Here is a 23,450-nt window from a genome sequence, read left to right on the forward strand (position 1 = left end):
GAAACTTCTAATTTGTCATTTTCTTGATATGACACGATTTTTTTCAATTACTTGTATTGTTGTTTATAGCGAAAAATCGTTATTCACGAGAATCCTTATCTCTACAAAAAAATTGTGGTATACGAAAAAATGAAAATTTCTCGTCAAAAAATCATCCCATATAAAAGAACTATATAACTTGGAATCTATTTTATGACAATTTACTTTTGAATTTATTTCAAATAATGATCTTTGTAATGCCGGCTAAAATTTTCAGCAAAATGAAACTTTTAAAAGATATACAAAAAATAGTAATCGCTGCGAACACTTTCCAGTAATGCTATTTTTAACTGTCGTAAAGATGAGCACACACGGTGTATTTTATAGAGTTTACGATCAACGTATATTTACAATGTTGTTTTAGACTGAGCGAAAAATAGGTTATCCGAATATTTGATTTCGTGGAATTTGTAAGAGAGATACTCGAAGCGTCTCGACTACCAGAAAATGTATACTTGAGTGATTTTGAATTCCAAAATATCGTTTTATAAACAAACAACTAAATGATTTGAAGAAAGCACGCACATACGTATATACATACAATATAAAAATTTGATGCTGCAGGATATGAATAAAATTTTAATAGCATGTATACATATATCTCACTATCGAATATAAATGCAAGTACTCACAAATTTTCATTACTGCGCATTAAATTTCATATTTATGAAGAGTTCGAAAATTAGTCGAAATTACTTTTACAAATGTATATAATGTTAATTACGTTTAAATAATGGGTCATTTGATAAGAGCGTCTCTTTGTCTAAAATTTAGAAAAAAAAGACTAAGTTCATCATTCTCTAGTGTGATTTCTATGCTGGCCTTGCAAAATCAAAGAAAGATTATCTATATTACAAAGAGATATGTGTTATTATATTACGAGAGAGAGTGTGAGTGCGAACGAAAGAGAGATAAAATATTACTGCTACAAATATATATTTTGTATTTAATATTAATCGCCCAAATCTATCTAACAGAATTGCGAATACTATTATTCTCTGACACTATGACACGAAAGTATATATTTCTTATGACTGGTGTAAGTATTCGCGCATACTATTTTTTCTTTTCTATGCACGACTGTCAACTTGAAAATCAGTGATAATGATGTTCGCCAATAAATAAAATGATTTAAACCAATATTTTGCAATTATTATCATATGAAATAATTTTAATATAAGTAAGTAATTTTTAATAAATTAAGTAAATGAGTTTTAATAAATTAAGTAAATAATTGTTACAGCGTATTTATTTTATTAATTTCAAAAATTTTATTAAAATAAATGATTTGAGTATATATTTCAATATTGATAATTTGAAATTTAAAAAAATTTTTTTTTTTATTAAAATAAAACTATAACATTAATTTTTAATGTAATAAATTATTTAAATATATATTGATACAATTTTAAATATTTTAAATTATATAAGTTTTTATTAATTATTATGATTATATATTTTTACATGTAGAGTTGTAAATTTTATAAATAATTTTATTTTTATCAAGTAGATTTATTGTTACAAATATATATTACAATATTTAATTGAACATTATTTGAATTTATATTTAAATATAAGATTTAAAATTGACCTTGTTTAATCGATTTTATTTCAATAGTCTCATAAAAAATAAAAAGTTTAATTATAACCATATTTTTAAAATCAAAATATTATGTGTGCGCGTGTGTGTGTATTCTTTCCAATACAAACAAACAAAAATCAATCTTGATCTCATAAGATAACGTAGTTTTCTTAATAATACATCAAAAAAGTTGTATTGATACAAATTTACTTATCATTTTACAAATTTACATAAAATATAAAATATTATTGAAAAATATTATATGTTCTTTATAATTATTATTTAAATACAAACTTAAGAATGCATTAAATAAAAATATTCTTCTAGAATGAACCTTTCCAAACAACATAATCGACTGATTTTATGTGGATACTAGCGCCGCAAGTAACAAGCTCGTCCATAAAGTATGTTTATTATCGACAATGCGAAACAGACTGTAGTGGCGGAATGAAAATGGCTAATTGTCAGGTTCGTTGGTGCAGCAGGTGAGCGATCAATTATCGTTAATATCGGGACATTAGTTGCTTCGGGATGAACGGTGCGCAGTTTGTAGCGATCTGAACGGCTGAAATCAGTGAAAATTGTGTCGATTTTAGTGTTGTCGAACGAGTTAATGGATTTTCTGAAGAGGTGCGTGATCAAGATTACCGCTGGAAGGCTTGTTGGCTCCTTTTTTTCTACAGTGATAACAAGTTTTCAGTTTGTTAGAAATGAGCCAGCCAATGATCATTACTCGTCTGGCTTCACTCTTATACGGGAATCAATAACCTCCTAGAGGGAAAAAAGAACGGATGCGACGCGGTCTCAAAACATTGAGACACATCAGCAAAACGTAGATTAATTTATTACGTCCATTCAGAAAACATACGTCCACCCGTTGTTTCTCCCGTATCAGTAACCGCGCGGAAAAAAGTGATGCATGAAAAGTCTCGATATTACGAGGCACGTGTTTGTATTGGAGTAAGAGCTGCTCTGTGTGTATGTGTGCCAGGTGCACTGTTGCATCCCTCTGATGAGCGCCATGCACCGTTTAGACCATAGCCATAATGTCATCCCGAAGGCTACTTCTTAGTAATTCACAAAGGGTTCACTCTTCCGTGAAGTACAGCGCATGGATACTTTCCAGGCAATACCTAGCACGTACCTTGCTAGAGAAATATTTGTGGTAGATCCTCGGTGAATTAAGAGTATGGCTTCTGGTGCATCTTCCTTGGATAGTGCTGGAAGTAGTGGTAAGTTTTTAATTCTTTATATTATATGTTAATATATATTTATATTGATTGTCTATATCTCTTACATATATAGATTTAGGTGGAAAAAATGACCTAATAATATTGATGCTATTATAAAGTTTTTATTTTAATTTCAATCTTTAAAGAAAAAGAAAAATAATGAAAGCTGTTGTGTTCTGTCTATTTTTAAGAACGGAAAAGAGATATTTTTGTATGAATATTAATATATATTTAATGGATTTGATTATATATTGATTATATGATATAGAATAAATTTATATTATGAAAATTCATTGTCAAAAAGTAGTTTTATATTTTTCTTTAAATAAAAAAAATAATGTGATATTTAAATTAACTAAATTAAGTTTTATAATCTTGAATTTAAATAGAGAATTGTAATTGATATATTTAAAGAATATTTATAATTTCACTTTACAAAAAAACAGTGAATCATGATGCTTACATGCGTGACATAGAGTTTCTTTCCTGGTGAAAGCTAGATTTCTGATTATATTCTGTTCTATCAATTGTAACAACATAGTAGATACTATATAAATATAATCATTTCACTCTTATATTTGTAGTGAATCTTATATTATACTTATAATTGATTATATTTTTATTCATTATTTTTTTTGCAGATGGAGCACTCAATATGGGTAAGATTAATATATGGAAAGAATGAAAATTAATATTAATCAAATTGTATCGTGTATTGAATCACTTTTTGTCACAGATATTTTATTATTAAAAATAAGAAAATTATTTATTCACAATAGATTATCAAGTTTATTATTTTGTGTTTTGTTAAAATGTGTGTTTAATCCATATATTTATAAAAAATGCAAATCAATTTTTAACACAATTTAATATCTCAATTTAATGCACACTTTGTTGCACTAGTGTTACTTTTATACGTAGAAATCCACTTTTTATATTTAATTGCATTTTATTTATTATTTTGTAATTTGCATTATTGGATATAATTTGCGCGTATGGCATGCAGAAAGAGATAGTGGAGGCTATGGCAGTGTCGGCAGTCCTGTCGGTGGGCCTGAATGTCGTAGTGATTATGATGGTTTGCAAGCTCAATGTGATCAAGCCATGCATCAGCTTCAGCTACTTAGGCATAAACACTCCGATACTATAAGACGGTTTGTCCTGGTTTTGCTTAATTGTTTGTGTTACTCTGTTTGATGTCTTTTATAGAAAACATACAATTTGAACAATCATATATTTATTTAATAATGTATTTTTAAAATATAGGTGTGAACATACTATGAAAGAATTGGAATACTATAGAGGACAACATATAGCAGTCATGAATCAGTTAGAGGCAACATCACAAGAGAGTTCCGCACTGCGGGGCAAATATGGAGATTTAGTAAATGATAAGCAACGCCTGGATCGGGAAGTTCAGGCGTTGCAGAAAGAAGTATCCGAATTACGATGCCAAAATCAAGAAGTTCTTGTTTCTGATGCTAGTAATAGTGACACCATGAATCAACATTATTTATCTGCGCTTCGAAAATATGAAGCCGTTAAAGATGAGTATGATGCCCTTCGAAAACGGTACGATGATTTAATATCGTCACATTCATCGGCTGTTAATAAGGTATGCGCGTTAATTTTCGGAACATTGAAACGCATGGATGTGTTTCAATGCGGACAATGATAATTTTTTTTAAACTTTTTATGTTATTTGATTGATAATAGTTGGAATTATCGCAAGAAGAAGCTGCTAGATTAAAAAAACAATACGATGAAATTGTTCAAGAGCGTAATAGTGCAGTACGTGAGCGTAATGGTTTAAAACAACAGTGTACTGCTGCAATTAGGCAATGGGATATTGCATTAAGGGAAAGAAATGAATATCGCGAAGCTTTAGCCAAAGTACAGCAACAACATGAAGAGGCAGTAAAAGAGATTAATCATGCAATGGTGCTACGCATGAAGGCTAGTAAGGATATGAAACGATTAACAGAAGAAAGAAATGCTGCATTGCAAGAATACAGTTTAATTATGGGTGAAAGAGATACGGTACATAAGGAAATGGAAAAACTTGGTGATGATCTTACACAAGCGTATACAAAAATCACTCATATAGAAAATCAGAACAAGCAATTCATGGAAGAGGTAAATTTATTTAAATTATTAATTTATTATACTTTATTTTTTAATTAATTTAAACACGGTATATATACATATTTCTTATAGATTTTGTATTGGTTTTAGTTATTTATATGTTGTACATTGCTTGCTACTCCGTGTACTATTTTTAAATTAACGTTCTGTATTTTAATATCTGCTCTTTTTATTTTTAGAAAAAAGCTTTATCCTATCAAATAGAAACTTTAAGAAGAGAAATTTCATCCGCTTTACAAGATCGGGACGAAGCTTTGAAACAATGTAACGAATTACGTCAAAAGTTTGGCGATTATTCCGAAGGTTCAAACAGAGATTATAAAAATCGTATGGAATTGCATTCGTACAATCGGGAACGTGATAATTCGAGCAAAGAAGCTGAAAGAGAAAATAACACGGCAGATTATACTAAACGTGATAAAGAACGTATGGATAATTTGGATCAGGCAAATTTGGAGTTAGATAAACTTAGAAAATCTGTAGACAAATTGCAAACGGAACTCGAAGAAGCCTTACAAGAAGCGGAAGTATCAAAACGAAGAAGAGATTGGGCTTTCAGTGAAAGAGATAAAATAGTTTTAGAAAGGGAAAGCATTAGAACTCTCTGCGATAGATTAAGAAAAGAACGTGATCGTGCAGTTTCGGAACTAGCGGGTGCTTTGCGTGATTCCGATGATATTAAAAAGCAACGGAACGAAGCATCGAAGGAATTAAAGGATCTGAAAGAAAAGATAGAATCTGGCGATCATGCGTTAAGAGCAAGCCAATTTGCGCAAAGCTTAGTGCATGCACACGATTCGGCGATCGACACTGATGTCAATGACTGGGAGATTATTCCTATCCATTTGGATCTTAGTCGACTTTGCCTAGATTCTGATCGTGATTTGGGACTAACACTAGTTGGGGGCCGTGATAATCCATATTATCCAAACGACACAGGAATTTATGTTGCTCAAGTGATATCAGGAAGTGCTACTGATGGTAAATTAAGAGTGAATGATTGCATTATGCGAGTAAACAATGTAGATTGCACATCTGTCTCTACACGTATAATTATGGAAACTTTACGTACCTGTTCGGGGGGATCGGCTACATTGACGGTAAGGAGACGGCGTTTGACCAGAAGATCTTTAAGGACAACTCAATTGTCCGTTGGTTCAGTTCCTCATGGTATTTCTTTGGAACTTGGAGTATATATTTCAAAGATTTCACCTGGTAGTTTAGCTGCTAAAGATGGCAACCTTGCTGTTGGAGATAGAGTTTTGAATGTATGTCTTATAAAAATTATTTTATATTTATTTTTCATTTATTTGTCTAATATTGTTTGTCTGATATTGATATAACATTTCTTCTTTTTTTTTTACAGATTAATAGTAAACCAATGGAAGGCATTAATTCCAGTCACGAAGCAATGGCAACGTTGAACGACACAAATACGGATGTGTTGACTATTACAACTTTGAAGGGAATACCATTGCCTTCGGCAACTAGTTCTGAAACTATGACTATTGATGGTGGCTTTGGCACTGAAAAACAAAAAATGGTGAACAGTTGTTCTCAAACGGAGCAGGAAAGAATATTGTTGAAAATTCCATCGGACGATTACGAGAGAAGGCACGTTGCTTCGAACTTTGGTGATAGAAGTATATACAAAGTTTCGAAATCGGTTAGTAGTGAGAAACCGAGTGGGATTAGCAATGCTTGGGACAACATAAGAGAGAAGATTGACATAGTACGAGGACGTAAACATAGCAAAGATCGGGAGGAGAAGAAGAAACGACACCGCAACTCGAGTCCGAATACTTTTGAGCAAGAACAAGATGCAATAGCCGAATTAGATTCGGTGATAGAGAGTTATCACAAGAAAGCAAATAACGGAGTATTGAAGCGAAGTAAACGACGCGGAACCGAGAAAGTTGAAAAAAATGGAGGTACGTGGCCGAAAGCCAGAGGTGGGCCTCTGATTCAGAATGGTACTGGTACTATTTTACATTCACGTAAGACAAAAGAGAGATTGCCCTTAAGCGTACTCCTTAATCAACCACCAAAGTATGAAAGTTACAATTATAATCGTATTTCTAATCCTATTCCCTTGACCAATTTTTCCAATGTCAACAATCGGCATACAGTTTATAAATCTGTAGAAAAACCATTATCAAATTTCCTTAAAACTGGACCGTTATTTAGTCAAAAATCCTTTACTCCAGTGGTGCAGTTCAAAGATATACCGATAGATAAGAAACCAGCAACTGAGTTCGAGAACACGGAAAATAGGCTCGGTTCTACGCTTACACCATCCGAAACTAGTATCGACTTTTCTGTCAAGTCGGTTAATACAGGGAAAGATGTAGAATATTTCTCAAAGAAGAGAGCGCAAAAGTACACTCCTAGCAACGAGAGTCAAGTAGACACGCTACAGCATAATAGAGCGCAATCCCAACTTTATTCCGGGGCTGGATCATCAACTTCCTCGACTAGCGGCCCGAGACAGCAATTGACTGGTAATTTTTCATTTCCTCCCTATACGCATTCGCATCCGCATCCCCATCAACAAAATTCTCTACCTTCGAGATACCCTTCCCCGCCCTCTTTGCCGTCTGCACAGTCCGGGGAGTCGATAGGACTTCCCGATGCACGATCTTATTGTTTCGAACCTTCGTATAGCCCCGGCCCGCAAACAGGATTCGGGCATTTGCACACACCCTCTGTAGATTTGCATTATCACAAATCTCGCGCTCCACCGATTGGCACTACATACGATGTATCGGCATACACGCATGGCTACGAAGGTGGAACATTTCCAAGAAAAAAGGAAAATCAACGTTTTCGAATACCATCAAATCCTAGTGTGACATCAAAAAGCAGCGTGGGTAAATTGTCCACCGGCAGTATAGAAAGAACTTCAGAAAGAGGCAGTCCAATGCCAACATTCCACGTGGAAGTGCTTAGCCCTGGTACAGGAGGCGGAAGTGGCTCTGGTGGAACTATTAGAGGAAGTAGTAGCAATAAAAGATCCAGCATGCCGGATTATTGTTACTCTCAACCGAGGCCAGCTCCGGGAGAGCTTCGCAGAGTTCATATAGACAAATCAGTCGAGCCTTTAGGTATCCAAATTTCTTGCTTAGAGAGCGGCGGTGTATTTGTTTCTACTGTTAGCGAACACAGTTTAGCGTCCCAAGTCGGTCTTCAAATCGGCGATCAATTGCTTGAAGTCTGTGGTATCAATATGAGAAGTGCCACTTATCAACTTGCTGCCAATGTGTTACGTCAGTGCGGTAATTCCATTACGATGCTGGTGCAGTACAGTCCGGACAGTGAGTACAGTGTTTTGTACGAAACAAGTAGAATAAATCCCTATCATGAGCTGAGCACTTTATATCAATTTTTTTTTTTTTGCACTTTTATATACGTGATCATTATTTCTCATTATTGCATGGTTTCTATTTTAATGTAACTGTCTATACTTATATCTTGTTCTTTTTTTTTTTTCTCTCTCCCTCTTTTTTTATAACAGAATACAATGAGTTGGAAGAAGGTTCCGCTTCTTCGAGTTCATCAGAAGCTGGTGGTGCTGAAGGAGGTAGTCGTAGTGGATCGCCAACACCGTGCAACAGTCCTGAAGCTCCTAGAAAAACAACTATTGAGCCGTTGGAAACTTCGGAGCCTGAGCGTGATGCTTCTAGTAGTTTAAGTACAACGCGTGATACTTCTAATACTTTAAATATTATGAGAGAAACTTCAAATACTTTAGAACCACCACGTACTATTCGAGAAAGAGATATTAGAAATTCTGCTTCTTTGGAAGTGCCGAGTACGCAACAGAGAGAACGAGAAATTAGGGCATCGGCATCGTTGGATATTAATATCAGGAAACCGGAACTTCGTAGTTCAGCAACATTGGATAATATGCGTAATTCAGCAACTCTTGATACGTTACGTGGTACTGCGAATACTCTTACACGCGCACAGCTTAATCAAGCAGCGACCACGTTGCAACGGCAAAATGCTACCGTAAGAAGTCCAACACAAGAGGACCAAAATCGTAAAAGCCCGCCACCGAGTGAACCGAGATATCTTTTCATCGAAACGAGAAAGTGCTCGAATCTGGGTATCTCGCTTGTTGGTGGTAATGGTGTTGGAATATACGTACATTCGGTACAACCAGGTTGCCTCGCTGAAGACGCGGGATTACGTCCCGGTGACCGAATCTTAGAATATAATGGCGTTGATCTCAGACAAGCGACCGCAGAACAAGCTGCTTTAGAATTGGCTAGACCAGCGGATAAAGTAACACTGATTGCTCAATACGTACCTGAAAGGTATAACGAAGTAAAGGATAAACCTGGAGACAGTTTTTATGTGAAAGCAATGTTCGATCGAGTAGGCGAGGTTGGAGATAGCTTACAACTTAGGTTTAATAAAGATGATATTTTGTACGTTGATAATACAATGTTTAATGGTACCCCGGGTCATTGGCGAGCTTGGATAGTTGATCAAACTGGAAGAAGACAAACTTGCGGTATAATTCCAAGTAAATTCAAGTAAGTTGGAAGGAAAAAAGGATAATCATTTTATATCATGTTGTATATTTTTAATGTATACGTTATTATTCATAATATATTTTATTTTAAGGGTCGAAGAAGAATTGCTTTTGCGACGTTCGTTAGGTGATTTGGAAACTGATACTACTAGAAGAGGTAGCACAAGTGCAAGAAGAAGCTTTTTCCGTCGGAAAAAACATCAACGTTCTTCCAGCAGAGATAGTAAAGAATTGTCACATCTTACAGGAGTGAATTTGGGTTGGTATAGTGATAGTGGAACATTGAATGAAGACACTCTTCCGGCAAGCTATCAACGTGTTGAACGATTAGATTGTAAATATTTTTGATCGCAGATTGATACTTATGATTATTTATTTATCATTAATTTTATTTTATTTTTATACAGATCCAGCTTTAAGACCAGTATTGATTATCGGACCGTTGAGCGAATGTGTAGTAACAAAACTATTACAAGAATTTCCAGGACAGTTCACTAGATGTCTTGCAGAAGCAATGCATTGTTCTCAAGCAACGCTCGAACAAGGTTTACGTGATTCTCTTTATGTGGACTACAGAAAAAAAGGAAGCTATTTCGAGTGTACTACAGTGCAAGCTGTGAAGGACATCTGTGAGAAGGTATTTTTTTATCGAATGCCTATAAAATATTGATAACGCTATTTATAGTAAGAGGTAATAAACACTAGGTAAAATACCTAAAAGTAGATCATCTAAAATTTATATAATTCTTTGAATTTATTTATAATTCCTTTATTATTATTTTTATTAAAATTATATTATTAAAATTTTATTAAAACATATCTATTTATAGAATACTCATTGCATTTTGGATGTTTCAATTGCATCGATTGAACGACTTCATCGACATCAAATCTATCCTATAGTTTTGTTGATTAAATTTAAAAGTACCAAACAAATAAAGGAAGTAAAAGATTCCAGATATCCAAGCGATAAAGTTAGTGCCAAAGTTGCCAAGGAGATGTATGAACAAGCATTGAAATTGGAAGCTGAATATAGGCATCATATTTCTGGTAAGAATATTTATCAATTAAAATTTCTGTGTATTTTATTTTGTTATAGATTCGTTTCATTATTATTCATTATATTGTTTATATATTTCAGCTGTAATTCCAGCTGGTGTAAATGTTGCGTATATATGTACGCAAGTAAAAGCTGCGGTAGATGAAGAGCAAAGCAAAGCGCTTTGGGTTCCCAGAGGGCCTCCCTGACATTTAAGGGGGGGTCCCCACAAACCGCAGTGGAAATCAATCTAAATTCCACCAGGGGGCCCTTACGCCGTACGATTGTACAAAATTGTTACAAGTTTGTTTTTTATGGTCTCTTATTTGTCTCGATGGTATACAAGAATTTCGATTCTTCTTTTTATGGTTTCATTACTACGATTGCTTCAATAATTTTTATCTATTTTGTTATCGTAATTCAATTATGCAAAAATTAACATGTTTTTTTCCTTTTCTTTTTCTTTATCTTTATTATATTGAAGTTTAATATAAATTACAAATTTTATTTTAATCAGTTTTTTTATATAAATATTTCATCAAATATCTAACGATTTTAACAAATATTTGACACTAATTAAATAGTACTAATGTTTCCTACAAAACTTTGCGAAAAAACATAGTATGTGATGTAACTTTAGCTGGTTTTATAAGATTTTCCTTAAATCGTTAAATATGTTCAAAAAATTATTCATATTTCAAGAAAGTGAAATATTTTTCATCTCTGCTTCGAACCTCGATCGATCATAATTTCTCAGTTAGATATTCAGTAATGTGAAAACTTTTTATTACAATTGGCATGAGACCATAAATGAAACGATGTAGCAAATAAAAATATTCATCGTACTGTGGCCCATTAAAACATTGGTGGATGAATTCGTAAGATTCCTTAGCGAAAAAATTTCAGCCAATCGTACTTGTCTGATATTATTAACCCCTCAAATCATTATTGTACAGAATAATTTCGCGTAATTAGTATTATTGTACAGAAAATGTAATATTATAAATTAAAAAAAGTTACTTATTTGTATATAATTTACTTACAAAAACTTATGGATTATATGCTTCTTAATTTTTAGTTTAGACGAATCTTTTAAATTTAAGTGATATTTTAGTCATATTGTTTTATATATATATATATAAATAAATAAATAACTATTTATAATCCATTTGTTGAAATTGCGCGACAAACGATTTGAGGGGTTAATATTTTAAGATTTAAGATCGAGGAATTAAAAAATGTAAAGAAAATGAATATGGAATTGAAAAACAATGGCTTGTTTCTGCCATTTTTTTAATTTGTAAATATCTAAAATGATAATAAGCAATAGAGATATTCGTGACACAGACTAACTCAATATAAAACGCTCGTAACAAAATATATAATGAAATGCGTTTATTATATATGAAATTGCTTTTTTACTTCTATAGTTTGAATTATTTTATGAATTTATAATATAATGATGTTTTTTACAACCGACTTTAAGGCGCTTTATAAGGTGCAGTTATATTTTGAAAAATATATAAAATGCAAGCAGATATCATTACGTATCTACATTCAGAATCTAATACATATTTTGTATTACATTTTTATAAAGAAAAAAAGTATAGTTTTTCTTATTACAATTTTAAAAATTATATTTAAATTGTTTCATTCTTAGTTAACATTTTGATAAATATAATGAATTTTTTTACATTATTTACAGTATCTGAGGTGTAGATATGTACAAGTTTCTTATATATTATCGGAAAAAATTAAGGGTACGTTTAAGAGTACCAAGGAATAAATATTAAATTTAATCATAAAAATTTATCATAATGTTATCATAATGCTTCGATACTTAAATTACATAATTTTCTCTTCTATTAGAAATGAAGCCTTTTTGATTTTAAAATGAATATTAATGAATATTATATAAATCAAGAAAACATTTCCTCATGAGAATCAAGAAATTAAGATAATTTACAAAAATTTTTATAAGTGTCACAGATATAAAATGATTGTCCAGTTTTGTACGTACAGAGAGGATTAAATAAGAAAGACAAAAAAATTAAAGTTAAACATTGCTTTTTGTAAAACAAAAATTTAGTTTTTTAACAAGACAATATTTAGGCGTAAGTTATCAAACTGAGACCAAAAATTTAAAGGATACTATGCTAATTCATAAGGATAATTAAATTTATTCGTATCATTATTATCAATATGTTTAATGCAGAAATATAGATATACATATACACTTTTTGATATATTGCGAAATCAATAATATCAAATCGATTATGAATTTCGTAATACAAAAAGCTCGAAAAGAAAAAAAATATATAAATTACAAGAAAAATGCCAAATATGTTTGGCAGCAACAAGGAATTATTGTTTCACATCCAGGGTAAATACTCTATAAAAAAGCGATGGCGGACAATCTAAACATTAAAATTAGGAATTTATTAATATAATAAAATATTTTTCAGGAAAAAATATTTAATTTTTATTCTTTTATAATTAGTAGAAAAGATATTATAATAATGTACGTATTACGTACATTTAAACATGTATTGTATATATTTTTGTACACACATATGAATCTTAAACGTTATACACGTGTGAAATGAAATATATAAATTATTATTTAAAATCGGCAATTTTAACTTATATTTTATACGATGATATTATGCGTTGTGAAATACAGTATATTTTTTGTAACAAATTTATTTTTATAAAATTGTTTTTTGAAATTATTGTAATTGTAAAGTATGGAAATTATTTTCAGTAGAACTGGTAATAACTTTCTTTTTTGATATTTGTGTAATGTAAAATAATTAATTATAAAAAAATTAACAAAAATGTATATATATATATTTGTATATATTTTTTTTTTCTTCTTTTTAATAGATATATAATATATATACCTATTAGAAATGTGATTAAGAAATAAGATAAATACAAAGTGCATTATTAAAATGAGATTTATTTTGTTATTCAATTTATATTGAAAATAAAATTATAATGAATATTAAAAAAAAATATTTAAATTCTTTATGTTCTTAAATATTGTACTTTTTCATCAAAACTGAATATAATGTAATTATAAATGCAATTATTATTTCGTAAAACTTTTTTTAATTAGAAAAAAAGATTGTAAATATATTATATCGAACCAGATTAGATTTAGAGAGAACTGATAGAAATGATAAAACTTACATTTTACATAAGAACATTGTATAACGGGTAAGATTCATTTGTGGAGAGTTGCAAAAAAAATGCATCTTTTATGTTCTCTTCCAAAAGAAACTTTTTTTCCAAATATTCTAATGTAAAAAAAAAAAAAAAAGAGAAAGAGAAATATTGTTGATATACATAAATTAAACATAATTTTTGAATGAGTGAAAAATTAAGATAGGTCGAGGACGAAGTATAAATGCCAAAAATAATACGAGAGAGAGAGAGAGAAAAAAATGAACAGTATCGAAGGAGGAGGGAGAAAAGATTAATTTTGTATTTGTAACAATTATTTTAAATCACAGCACTGTGATACATGTGTAACTGCTTCGATGATGACATATCAATTTCACAATCCTTCTACATTATTACTATTATACATATACGTACATAGTACGAAACTCATATTTTGGGCAATACTTATATATATATATACTATACATAAATGTTATATATATATACATACATATATATTTAACTACGCACTTTTACTATTTTTCATAAGCACGTGATTCTGATCCATTTAATAACCATATACAACTGGTGCGCGCAAAGATACGAAAATGAAAAATATATTCTCAATTTTTTTATTCAATTTAATTTCGAGATAGATAATGTTCGAATGGAAAAATTTTTAAATGCTTTCAAAAGCAAATTATTTATAAAATTTATAAAACTTAAACAGGATATATGTACATATAGATTTTTTTTTTTTAACTAAGAAATATTATTTGAAACAAATTTTTTTGAACGAAAACGTAATTTCGTTGAAAATCAATGATGCAAATTTACGTAAGTTTAATGTAATCTCGAGATATAATAGAAATATTTTAAGACGCGCGTGCTAGATCATAACATAACAAATAATTAGGTATACGATAATAAAACAAGCATTGATTACTGATCATTGAAGCGTTTATGGTGATATATATATTACGTGGACGAGAAGCAGAGCATGGCGATTGGGTTTGAAGAATGCGCGGATACAGATCGATGAGTTCTGATAGCAATTTATTCAAACGATGATCGCGACTAGTCTTCAATAGTATTCTATTTCCTATTAACGAATTTCTCCTCGCAGTATCACTATCTATGTTCCGATCGAAGTTCTATCGTCTTGATATCTCACGTTATATATCCATGCTCTATCTTTATATATATTTTTCTATATTCTATTTGTATCGCACGTTTTTTACGTTATTGCGGGAAAAAAATAATAGTTTACTTACCGATTTTTCATTTTCAAACGTAACAAAGAAAGGCATTGGTTCTTCTAAATTTTAAGGTTTAATTTTTCTCTCTAAATATCAATATTTATTAACCGGGCATGTAAACTGTCTTCTTCGTCTCTCTTCCTTGTCGGTAGAACCGTCTCCGAATCAAAGTATTACCTCATCGATAATGAAATTCATTTTTCTTTAAGAAAAAAAAAAAAAAATTATTGTAACAAATGTAACAGTGCTGCGAACTTAGTTAAATCGGATTTAAGTATTTTTCAGTGCAGAATATCCAGATAGTCGTCGATAAATAACAGTTCGTTCGTTCGTAGAGTTTAAGTTCTTGTGTAAATTTTTAAATATTTGTGAATTATTATTTATATATAAAAAAGTTTCTTTTTTTCGAAGAAGAAACAATGAAATATAATTATGAAAAAGAAAATCGTGCGCTGAAAAGATCGATGAAAAGAATAGTTAATATTAGAATTGGAAGAAAATTTTGTGAAAAAAAAGTTAGGTTACGGCAAAGCGGCATTTCTAGTTCTTCTTTTAATGATCATGTTTCTATATCGTTGTCTTTTTACATACACAGAGTGCATTATTATAAAATGGAATTGCATAGTTGCTAAGCGCAGATTAACCTAGACTGATTTACAAATCAATCAATCATCAATCAAGTCTGTGTCTATTTTGTCGGAAATAGAGTTGGGGAAAATTTTTTTTTAATAATTATTGAATAACTAGTAGAGAAAGAAATATTATGCTCCATAGGTTGTTGAGATTTCTATTTACAAATGAAAAAATCGGAATACACGGTTGTATCGTTTATAAAACGCATTCACTGCCAAAATATTTATTCAACTTTCTCGTTATTATTCTCGCAGATGAATTGTTCGTAGAGAAAGTTATATAAATAATTTAACAACAGAGTAATAGAGTAAACGTACATATTGCAAAGAAAAATAATAAAAAAAAAAGAAAGAGAGAAAAAAAAAAGAAAACAAATAAAATAAAATGCATCGTGGTGGGAAAATTATTTTGTAAAGATATTATTGTCGAATGTAACGAATGTTTAGGTTGAAAAAGAAATTACTACATATGTTTAGGTTAAAAAGGAAATTAATATAATTACAATCGATAAAATTCGATTGTAAATAATTTTTTTTTTTGTTGAATGATGTTATATTATACACGTAATATTATTTAAATAATATTCATTGGTATGTATTTAATAATATTATGATAATATAACATTACATTTTATAAATGTATTGTAAATACGTATGTAGCATATTTGCGTAATGTATTATGGATTGTATAAAGAGAAAGTTTCTTCGTTTTTTTTATTTTTAAGTGAATCTTAAATGATCATTTTTTTTATCTTTATTGATTCGCAATTTGCCCACTAATGCTTCCACGAACAAACACACATAAAAATTATTGACACATATGAAAGAGAATCCCCTTATTAAGTTATTACTTTTTAAATTTATTTATTATTTATAGTTAAACCTTAATATAATATCAGCAATAAACTTGATCGTTTATTCGCAGAATATAAACGTGTTTTCTTGTTTTCTTAAAGTAATTATCCAGCATGTTCGAATCGTTTCGTTTATTTTGCATGTTTAATTTTATATATATATATATATATATATATATATATATGTATATTTTTATTCTTTATTTTTTTCTGTATTTATAAAACATTACAATATTATTTACTAATAATTTTATTCTGTAAATGGAAAATTACACACTAACGAACGAGACAGAGAAAGATATATTAGAAATATTTATTTATTATACAAAATAATTTTTTTGCATTTTCATCATTCTAATCATTAAGGTTGTAATCAAGACGTCCAACACTTCCATTGTCGATCGATACTAATATCGTGTAATGTATATTTATGTATAGAAAAAAAAATTATTATTCTTTTCTATTACTTATTCCGACTTTTCCCACCAATATGCTTTCTATACATAAGCTTTAACAGTGAATGCGTGCATAACTATTAATATAATGTTTCTATATGTGCTCGATAACTAATTAAGTGCATAGCACAGATATGGCGATTGTAGCATTTTTTCTAACAAAAAAAAAAAAAAAAAAGTCTCTTTTGTTAACAGCATTGAACAGATAGGATATTTCAAAAATCTGTGATCAATATGTATATCGACGCGTATAAGCAGCATGAAATTTGTGATTGTATTAAGATGCAAATATTTTTTATACGAATTGGTGTATACGCTCAGACGGTACGAGGGACGAAATTAGCGGTTAGAAATATTCCGAATATTCGGAATGAGAGCAAATCGCAAGTATCGATTGTTCATTATCATTGAGCATTAATTTATTCGAATGTGATGTAAATATTAATAACTTTAGAAAAATGAAACTTTATTAATTTTATTTTTCGAGTTGTATTCAATTTTGAATTTGAACGTTATACAGGACGAAAAATTTGTGACGTAATTTTATGAAAAATGTAATTTTATTTTGAAAAGAATTGTTTGAATATTTTTCAGGAATTGATTATTTTATTTGATTGTTTACACAATCACATTATTTAAAAAAAAAAAAGAGGATTCGATTTACAGTGTGCGAGTTTCGCTTGAATTTTAAATAAAATTCAAGTTGTATGTGTAGCTCAATAATTACGTATGCCGATATACCGTACAACCGATAAACCTGACACACGTTCCAACTGTCCAAGTTTCACGCTGTTTCCTGTTAAAAGAAAAGTAAGTCTTCCTATATGTCTATTCCTGCCACGCGCATCGACTGCCCCGAAGATATTTTTAAAAGAAAAAACCTTCATGACTTTTCATTCGACTTTAATATGAATGTATACGTATGCAATAATGATAACACTATTTTCACGCTCAGTGAAATCCTTACTATTTTTGAAATCTTTTACCGATCGTATGAATTGAACATGCCATGTGTTAGTATATCACTTGATATCGATTGATTTTTCAACGTTATAGCGAGTAAAACGAGAAAAAAAAAAAAAATATTGCAATCGTCAAATATGATACAAATTTAAAGGAATTTATAACACTTTTGGTACGAAAAATTACGATAATATTGAAAAAATTTAATTATACAATAAAGATAGAAGTTGCCCTTATGTGCTTGCGTGTACGTAATAGTAATTAATATCTCAATTTAAAATTTATTCAATTCACAGTTAGTTAAATAATTTATACGGAAAATTACAATATATTGATAAAAAAAAAAAAGTCTGTCGGTCTCTTCAAGAATCTGTTATATATATAATTTGTAATTTATTTATAATTATTAGAAGAATGAGCAAAACATGGTTTTTTTGCCATTCTAGCGACTAATTTTTCAATTATACATTGTTTGGAAACAATTAACAATATATAAAATACCGTATTGTGTCATCTGATCCCCTCCCTCTCTTTTGCAATGGTTTTGATACCAAATGTTCTAGCTCGTAATTTATAAATACATATATACTTCTATTTATAAGCATATGTCTTTTAATATGATACAAACAACTTAACAAAATACATATATTGAAATATATGTGTGTACATATACATATGTATATGTATATGTGATATGTACATACATATATTTGAAATGCGACACAGATGATACAATCTTTGTAATATTATGATATAATATATATATATGTATATGTGACACATTGATTAATATGTATGATGTAAGGAATGGATTCGGTGTATTCGTGTGAGGTTATTACGGCAAACACGTGCGAATACCCAAATATCGACGTTCGTTATTGTTTGTAAGTCTTCTTTCTTGTAAAACGTACAAGTTGTCTTATGTAAGAGAGAAAGGAAATAAAGTCGATTCTAACGAAAAACTTTTTCATTATTTTCATCATCCAAATAGATAAGATAAGATAAGATAGAAGTAATACACAAAATTCAAGATTATTATAATTATGTAATTTTATAATTTTCACTTTCTTTTAATAATAACAAAAATTCCATAATATAATATAATATAATAATTGTAACAGTGGCAATTATTTGATCATTTTCACATTAATTTTTTAGTTACAAAACATGTAAAAATTCGCATTCTTATGAATAAATAATTATACTCTTATGATTGTTAACATTATGAATAACTATAAAATATGATTTAGTGTTACAAAATATATAAATAATGCTCCATTACCGAGATTTACGTTACATGTTACAAATGTAAATAATAAAATCATATTGAATAAATGCAACAAAGATATGGCTTATAATATAGTTTCGTTCACGAGCCTTATTCATTTGTGATTATTTGTAAAAAATATTTAACAAGCATTACATACGCAAGTCTTAAAATATGAAAATTAATATTATTCTGTAAAGAAAAACGTGACAATCAGATTATTCTGTAAAGAAAAAAATTGAAGACATAATCAAAATATAAATATTATATTTCTTTAAAATTTTTAATTTATAAAAATGTTCATTAAATAATATTAACAATAATATTTTCTGATTTTACACGTTTGTCGATTATGATTGTTTAAGTCAACTTTTGACTTGTACGTGTAAATATCTATACAAATATATAACAACTTAATATCTATCGAACAAACGATAATATAAATTGAGATTTATAACAATCGAGGCACCAGTTTACTACAAAACAATATATACTTCTTTTCATGAATTATTTTTTTCATCTTATTATTTATATTTACAAAATATAACGCTACAAATGGCTATGGCAAATGGATTCTATCAAACAGAATTTCTTCCTTGTTATAAATAACAATAACGAAGACTAAATTTCTTGACTAGGCTGGAGCCATTCATTCAGTTTTCCAGTAAATTTTAAAAATTTATAAATTAATATAATAATTTTTCTCCATTCTTAAATTAAATTTAAAATTCAATTTTATTATATCCATTAATCCAAATAATGAATTATAAAAACAAAACATTTACGTTTTTCACAATAGTGTGTATGAAATTAATAGAAATTTCTATCGACCAAAAAATTAGTTTCTTTATGTGTATCGAGGTGATTGTACTTTAATTCGTTGCTTCTGAGTGCGAGGAGAGCGTGATGTTACGCGAAATTCAAGAGGCAAATCGTAACAACGGCAAACACAGCAACTTGGAAATTTAAACCAGTCGCTGAAAATACCACGGCATTCGTTGTTCGGGTCATAAGCTAATAATCGATGAAGTCGATATTGTTGCTCGCATCTGCATCCATCTCGACAATACATCTGTTTGTTCTCGTGTCTTTCCATAAACAAAATTAAAAAATTTTTTTAAAAACATTGTCTAAGAATTTATAAAAACAATATTTTAATATAAACTTACGTGCATTTCTCCCAATGAACGTATTGCTCGAAGGGATAAAGATTCAAAAGTGCCAATACTTCTCCTCGTGTATTGTTCGCCCAAAATGGTGCAACCACTTCCTCCTTTACAGGGCAAGCATTCCTGAAATATTTTTATCATTTACAAAAAATGCAAAATAATACATCATAACTATATTATAATTATATTGTTTCTTTTTTCTTAATCTTAATTATACTCATCGTGAAAATTTTAATTTTTCGGACAAAAATCAAACATTTTTGGATCGACATACAAACAAAATAAACGACATTTACACTCCTCGAAGTTTAAGAACCGGTTGTTCCTGTTGATCTTTCGCCGCGACATCCTGATACAGCTGGCCTTCCATAGTCGAAACTTCCGGCTTACTCGGTCGATATTCTGGTCGTGGCCTGAACTCTTGTTGCTCGTTCGAGTTGGATGTCTCCTCCTCTTGAACGGTCGTCTCTTTCGGTGTCGCGAATAAATCTTCGCTTCCATCGAGTTCATCCGGTAATTCGGTAGTACCGGGAAAATTCATAGTCGTTGTTTCCTCTATGTTGGATTCAGAAACCTCTATAACCTCGCCAGCTTCTTCAACGACCTCGTCTATTCTGTCTATTTGCTCGGAAATTTCATTGATACTGAAATTTTGCTCTTTCACTGTATAAGAACTTGTGACTGTAGGCGATGTCGTTACCTCGTCTGACGAGTTTTTCTTTTCCTCGTTCGTGCTATTTACCAAACTTGTCATCGAAGGAGTATTTCTCGTAGTTGATTCACGAACAGTGGTCGAAACAATCGTCGAGGATATAATCATTGTCGATGAATTTTCCTTGGTAGATGAAATGGTAGTTGTTGGTGGCGCAGCAGTAGTTGTCGTCGTTGAAGTGGAAATAGTCGAGGTTCTCTCCGTTGGTCGAAAATGAGGTCTTGTGTATTCGCTTAATTTTGGAAATTTGTTTAATCGTTTTGCAACGTTATCGTTGAACGATCTACTCGTAAAACCTCGTCCCTCGTCCCTGAATTCGTTGTTCAATTTTAAATCATCATCCGCCTCGAAATATTCGTAATCGTGACTGTACTGGTATTTTCTAAATTGTCGTTAGATAAATAAATAATCGATTAAAAAATAATATTATAATAAGGAAAATATTATTCGAAATACGTATATTATTGGGAATCAAATGTTTATAGATATTTGACTTACCTATGATCATCTGAAAAATGATGATAATAATCATCGTATTTTAATTCTATATCATTTCTCTCAAATTCTGCTCTTAATACGTTAATATGTCTTTCGTCACCATACATGCGTCTCATTAATCCTTGATTCTCTTGTACAAAACGACGAACTGCATGCCTATATAATAAAATTATATCATAAATATATCGAATCTATTTCATTATATTAATATCATCATTATATATTATATATTATAACACAAATGAAACTTCGATTGAAAACACTTTCTATTATTTCGAATATTTCGTACTACATATCACAACAATCATATTTCGAAGGAGTATATTCATTATCGAGAGTAAAATTATATCGCTTTCTCAATATTCTAATAGTTTTGTCACGTATGATTTTAATAATCGAAGCATATATTAAGCAGTCTATTTAAAATTCATAACGAGAATGAATTCATTTGAAACTTTCAGTAGAAGTGAGGTATAGAATAAACATAACATTTAATATTGCAATGTTGTGAATAACAGTTGGAATTTAAACTAAATTTCAATAACAAATTATAAATAACTATTCGTTTCATATATATCACCAGGTACACGTATAAAAATATATTTTACAAAATCACTGTCTTAAAGATACATTACAAAGCCAAAAAAATCTATATCTTTCACATTAAGGATATTCTAATTGTTGACAATATACATTTTGTCGATAAATTAGAGAGTGATCAAAAAGTTTCCGAGAGTAACGCCATCTCGCGTTTGGATCGCAGAAGCTCCGACTTGTTACTAGCATAGCAGAATATACGAGGAGGTATGCGAACTGTATGACGTCACAGACAAGGTACGCAACATTGTGCAAGAAGGACAGAAAGAATCTTTAATCACGTCGTATTGAAAATTAATTAATAACTCGTTTTCTATTTAAAATTTCTGAACTTTTAAGCTTGCATTTTGAAGCTACAGCTTTACACAAGTTTCTTGTACCAATTTTAATATGAAATTCTTTTCCATTAATTATTTATTAACGATTAACGCGTCATAGGAATTAATATATTGAAGACGCCATATTGAAAATTAATTAATAACTCGTTTTCAAATAAAAATTTCTGAACTTTTAAATTTATTTCATGAATCTAGAAGTTTAAGCAAGTTTCTTGTTCAATTTTAACGTGATATTCTTTTCTTTTAATTATTTTTCAACGATTAATGCATCGTAATTTCTAATACATCGAGACGCCGATTTGAACAATAAATAATTATTTGTTTTCTAATCAAAATATCTGCACTTTTAAGTTTATATTTTGTAATTAAAGGTTCAAATAAGTTTCTCGTATCAATTATAATATAAAATTCTTTTCCATTAATTATTTATTAAATGTATTAGAAATTACGATGCATTGATCGTTAATAAATAATTAATAAAAAAGAATTTCACGTTAAAATTGATAGAAGAAATTTGATTAAAGCTCTAGCTTTAAAATAAAAGCTTAAAAGTGCAGAAAATTTTTATTAGAAGACGAATAATTAATTAATTCTCAAACTGATGTCTTGAATTTTCGTATTAGAAATTATGATAAGTTAATCGTTAATAAATAATTAAGGGTAAAGAATTTCATATTAAAATTAATAAGAGAAACTTTATTAAAGCTTTAGCTTCATAATACAAGTTTAAAAGTATAGAAATTTTAATTAGAAAATGAATAATTAATGAATTTTCGAATCGGCGTCTCGATATATTAGAAATGATAATAAATTAATATGTTAATAAATAATTAATGGAAAAGGATTTCATATTAAAATTGACACTAGAAACTTGTCTAAAGTTTTAACTTCAAAATAAAAGCTTAAAAGTTCAGAAATTTTAAGTGGAAAACGAGTTATTAATTAATTTTCAATATGGCGT

General features: G+C 29.7%; 2 protein-coding genes across 4 annotated transcripts in view; one reads left to right on the forward strand and one right to left on the reverse strand.

Moving 5' to 3' along the window:
• Positions 1-1,879: 1,879 nt before the first annotated feature.
• LOC102678202 (disks large homolog 5) lies at positions 1,880-13,042 on the forward strand. Of its 2 annotated transcripts, XM_031509161.1 has the most exons (13): positions 1,883-2,106; positions 2,748-2,853; positions 3,495-3,512; positions 3,860-4,007; positions 4,120-4,468; positions 4,570-4,989; positions 5,178-6,266; positions 6,365-8,312; positions 8,513-9,539; positions 9,631-9,872; positions 9,946-10,175; positions 10,369-10,588; positions 10,680-13,042. In XM_031509161.1, the coding sequence occupies exons 2-13, from the start codon at positions 2,811-2,813 to the stop codon at positions 10,784-10,786; spliced, it is 5,841 nt and encodes a 1,946-aa protein (XP_031365021.1). In that variant the 5' UTR covers positions 1,883-2,106; positions 2,748-2,810; the 3' UTR covers positions 10,787-13,042. The 2 variants fall into 2 exon arrangements, with proteins under 2 accessions (XP_031365022.1, XP_031365021.1); XM_031509162.1 differs by lacking the exon at positions 3,860-4,007 and having other exon boundaries at positions 1,880-2,853.
• Positions 13,043-19,991: 6,949 nt separating this feature from the next.
• LOC102678492 (protein spaetzle 4) overlaps positions 19,992-23,450 on the reverse strand; it is a 7,917-nt gene continuing 4,458 nt past the window's right edge. For both annotated transcript variants that reach the window (XM_031509166.1, XM_006612920.2), the window contains 4 exons: positions 21,555-21,710; positions 20,641-21,438; positions 20,345-20,467; positions 19,992-20,263 (listed from right to left, as the gene is read on the reverse strand). In XM_031509166.1, the coding sequence (XP_031365026.1) occupies positions 20,023-20,263; positions 20,345-20,467; positions 20,641-21,438; positions 21,555-21,710 (1,318 nt within the window). In that variant the 3' untranslated portion in view covers positions 19,992-20,022. The remainder of the gene's footprint in view (positions 20,264-20,344; positions 20,468-20,640; positions 21,439-21,554; positions 21,711-23,450) is intronic.

The sequence above is a fragment of the Apis dorsata genome, unplaced genomic scaffold (assembly GCF_000469605.1).
Source record: "Apis dorsata unplaced genomic scaffold, Apis dorsata 1.3 scaffold_129, whole genome shotgun sequence".
Taxonomy (NCBI): Eukaryota; Metazoa; Arthropoda; class Insecta; order Hymenoptera; family Apidae; genus Apis; species Apis dorsata.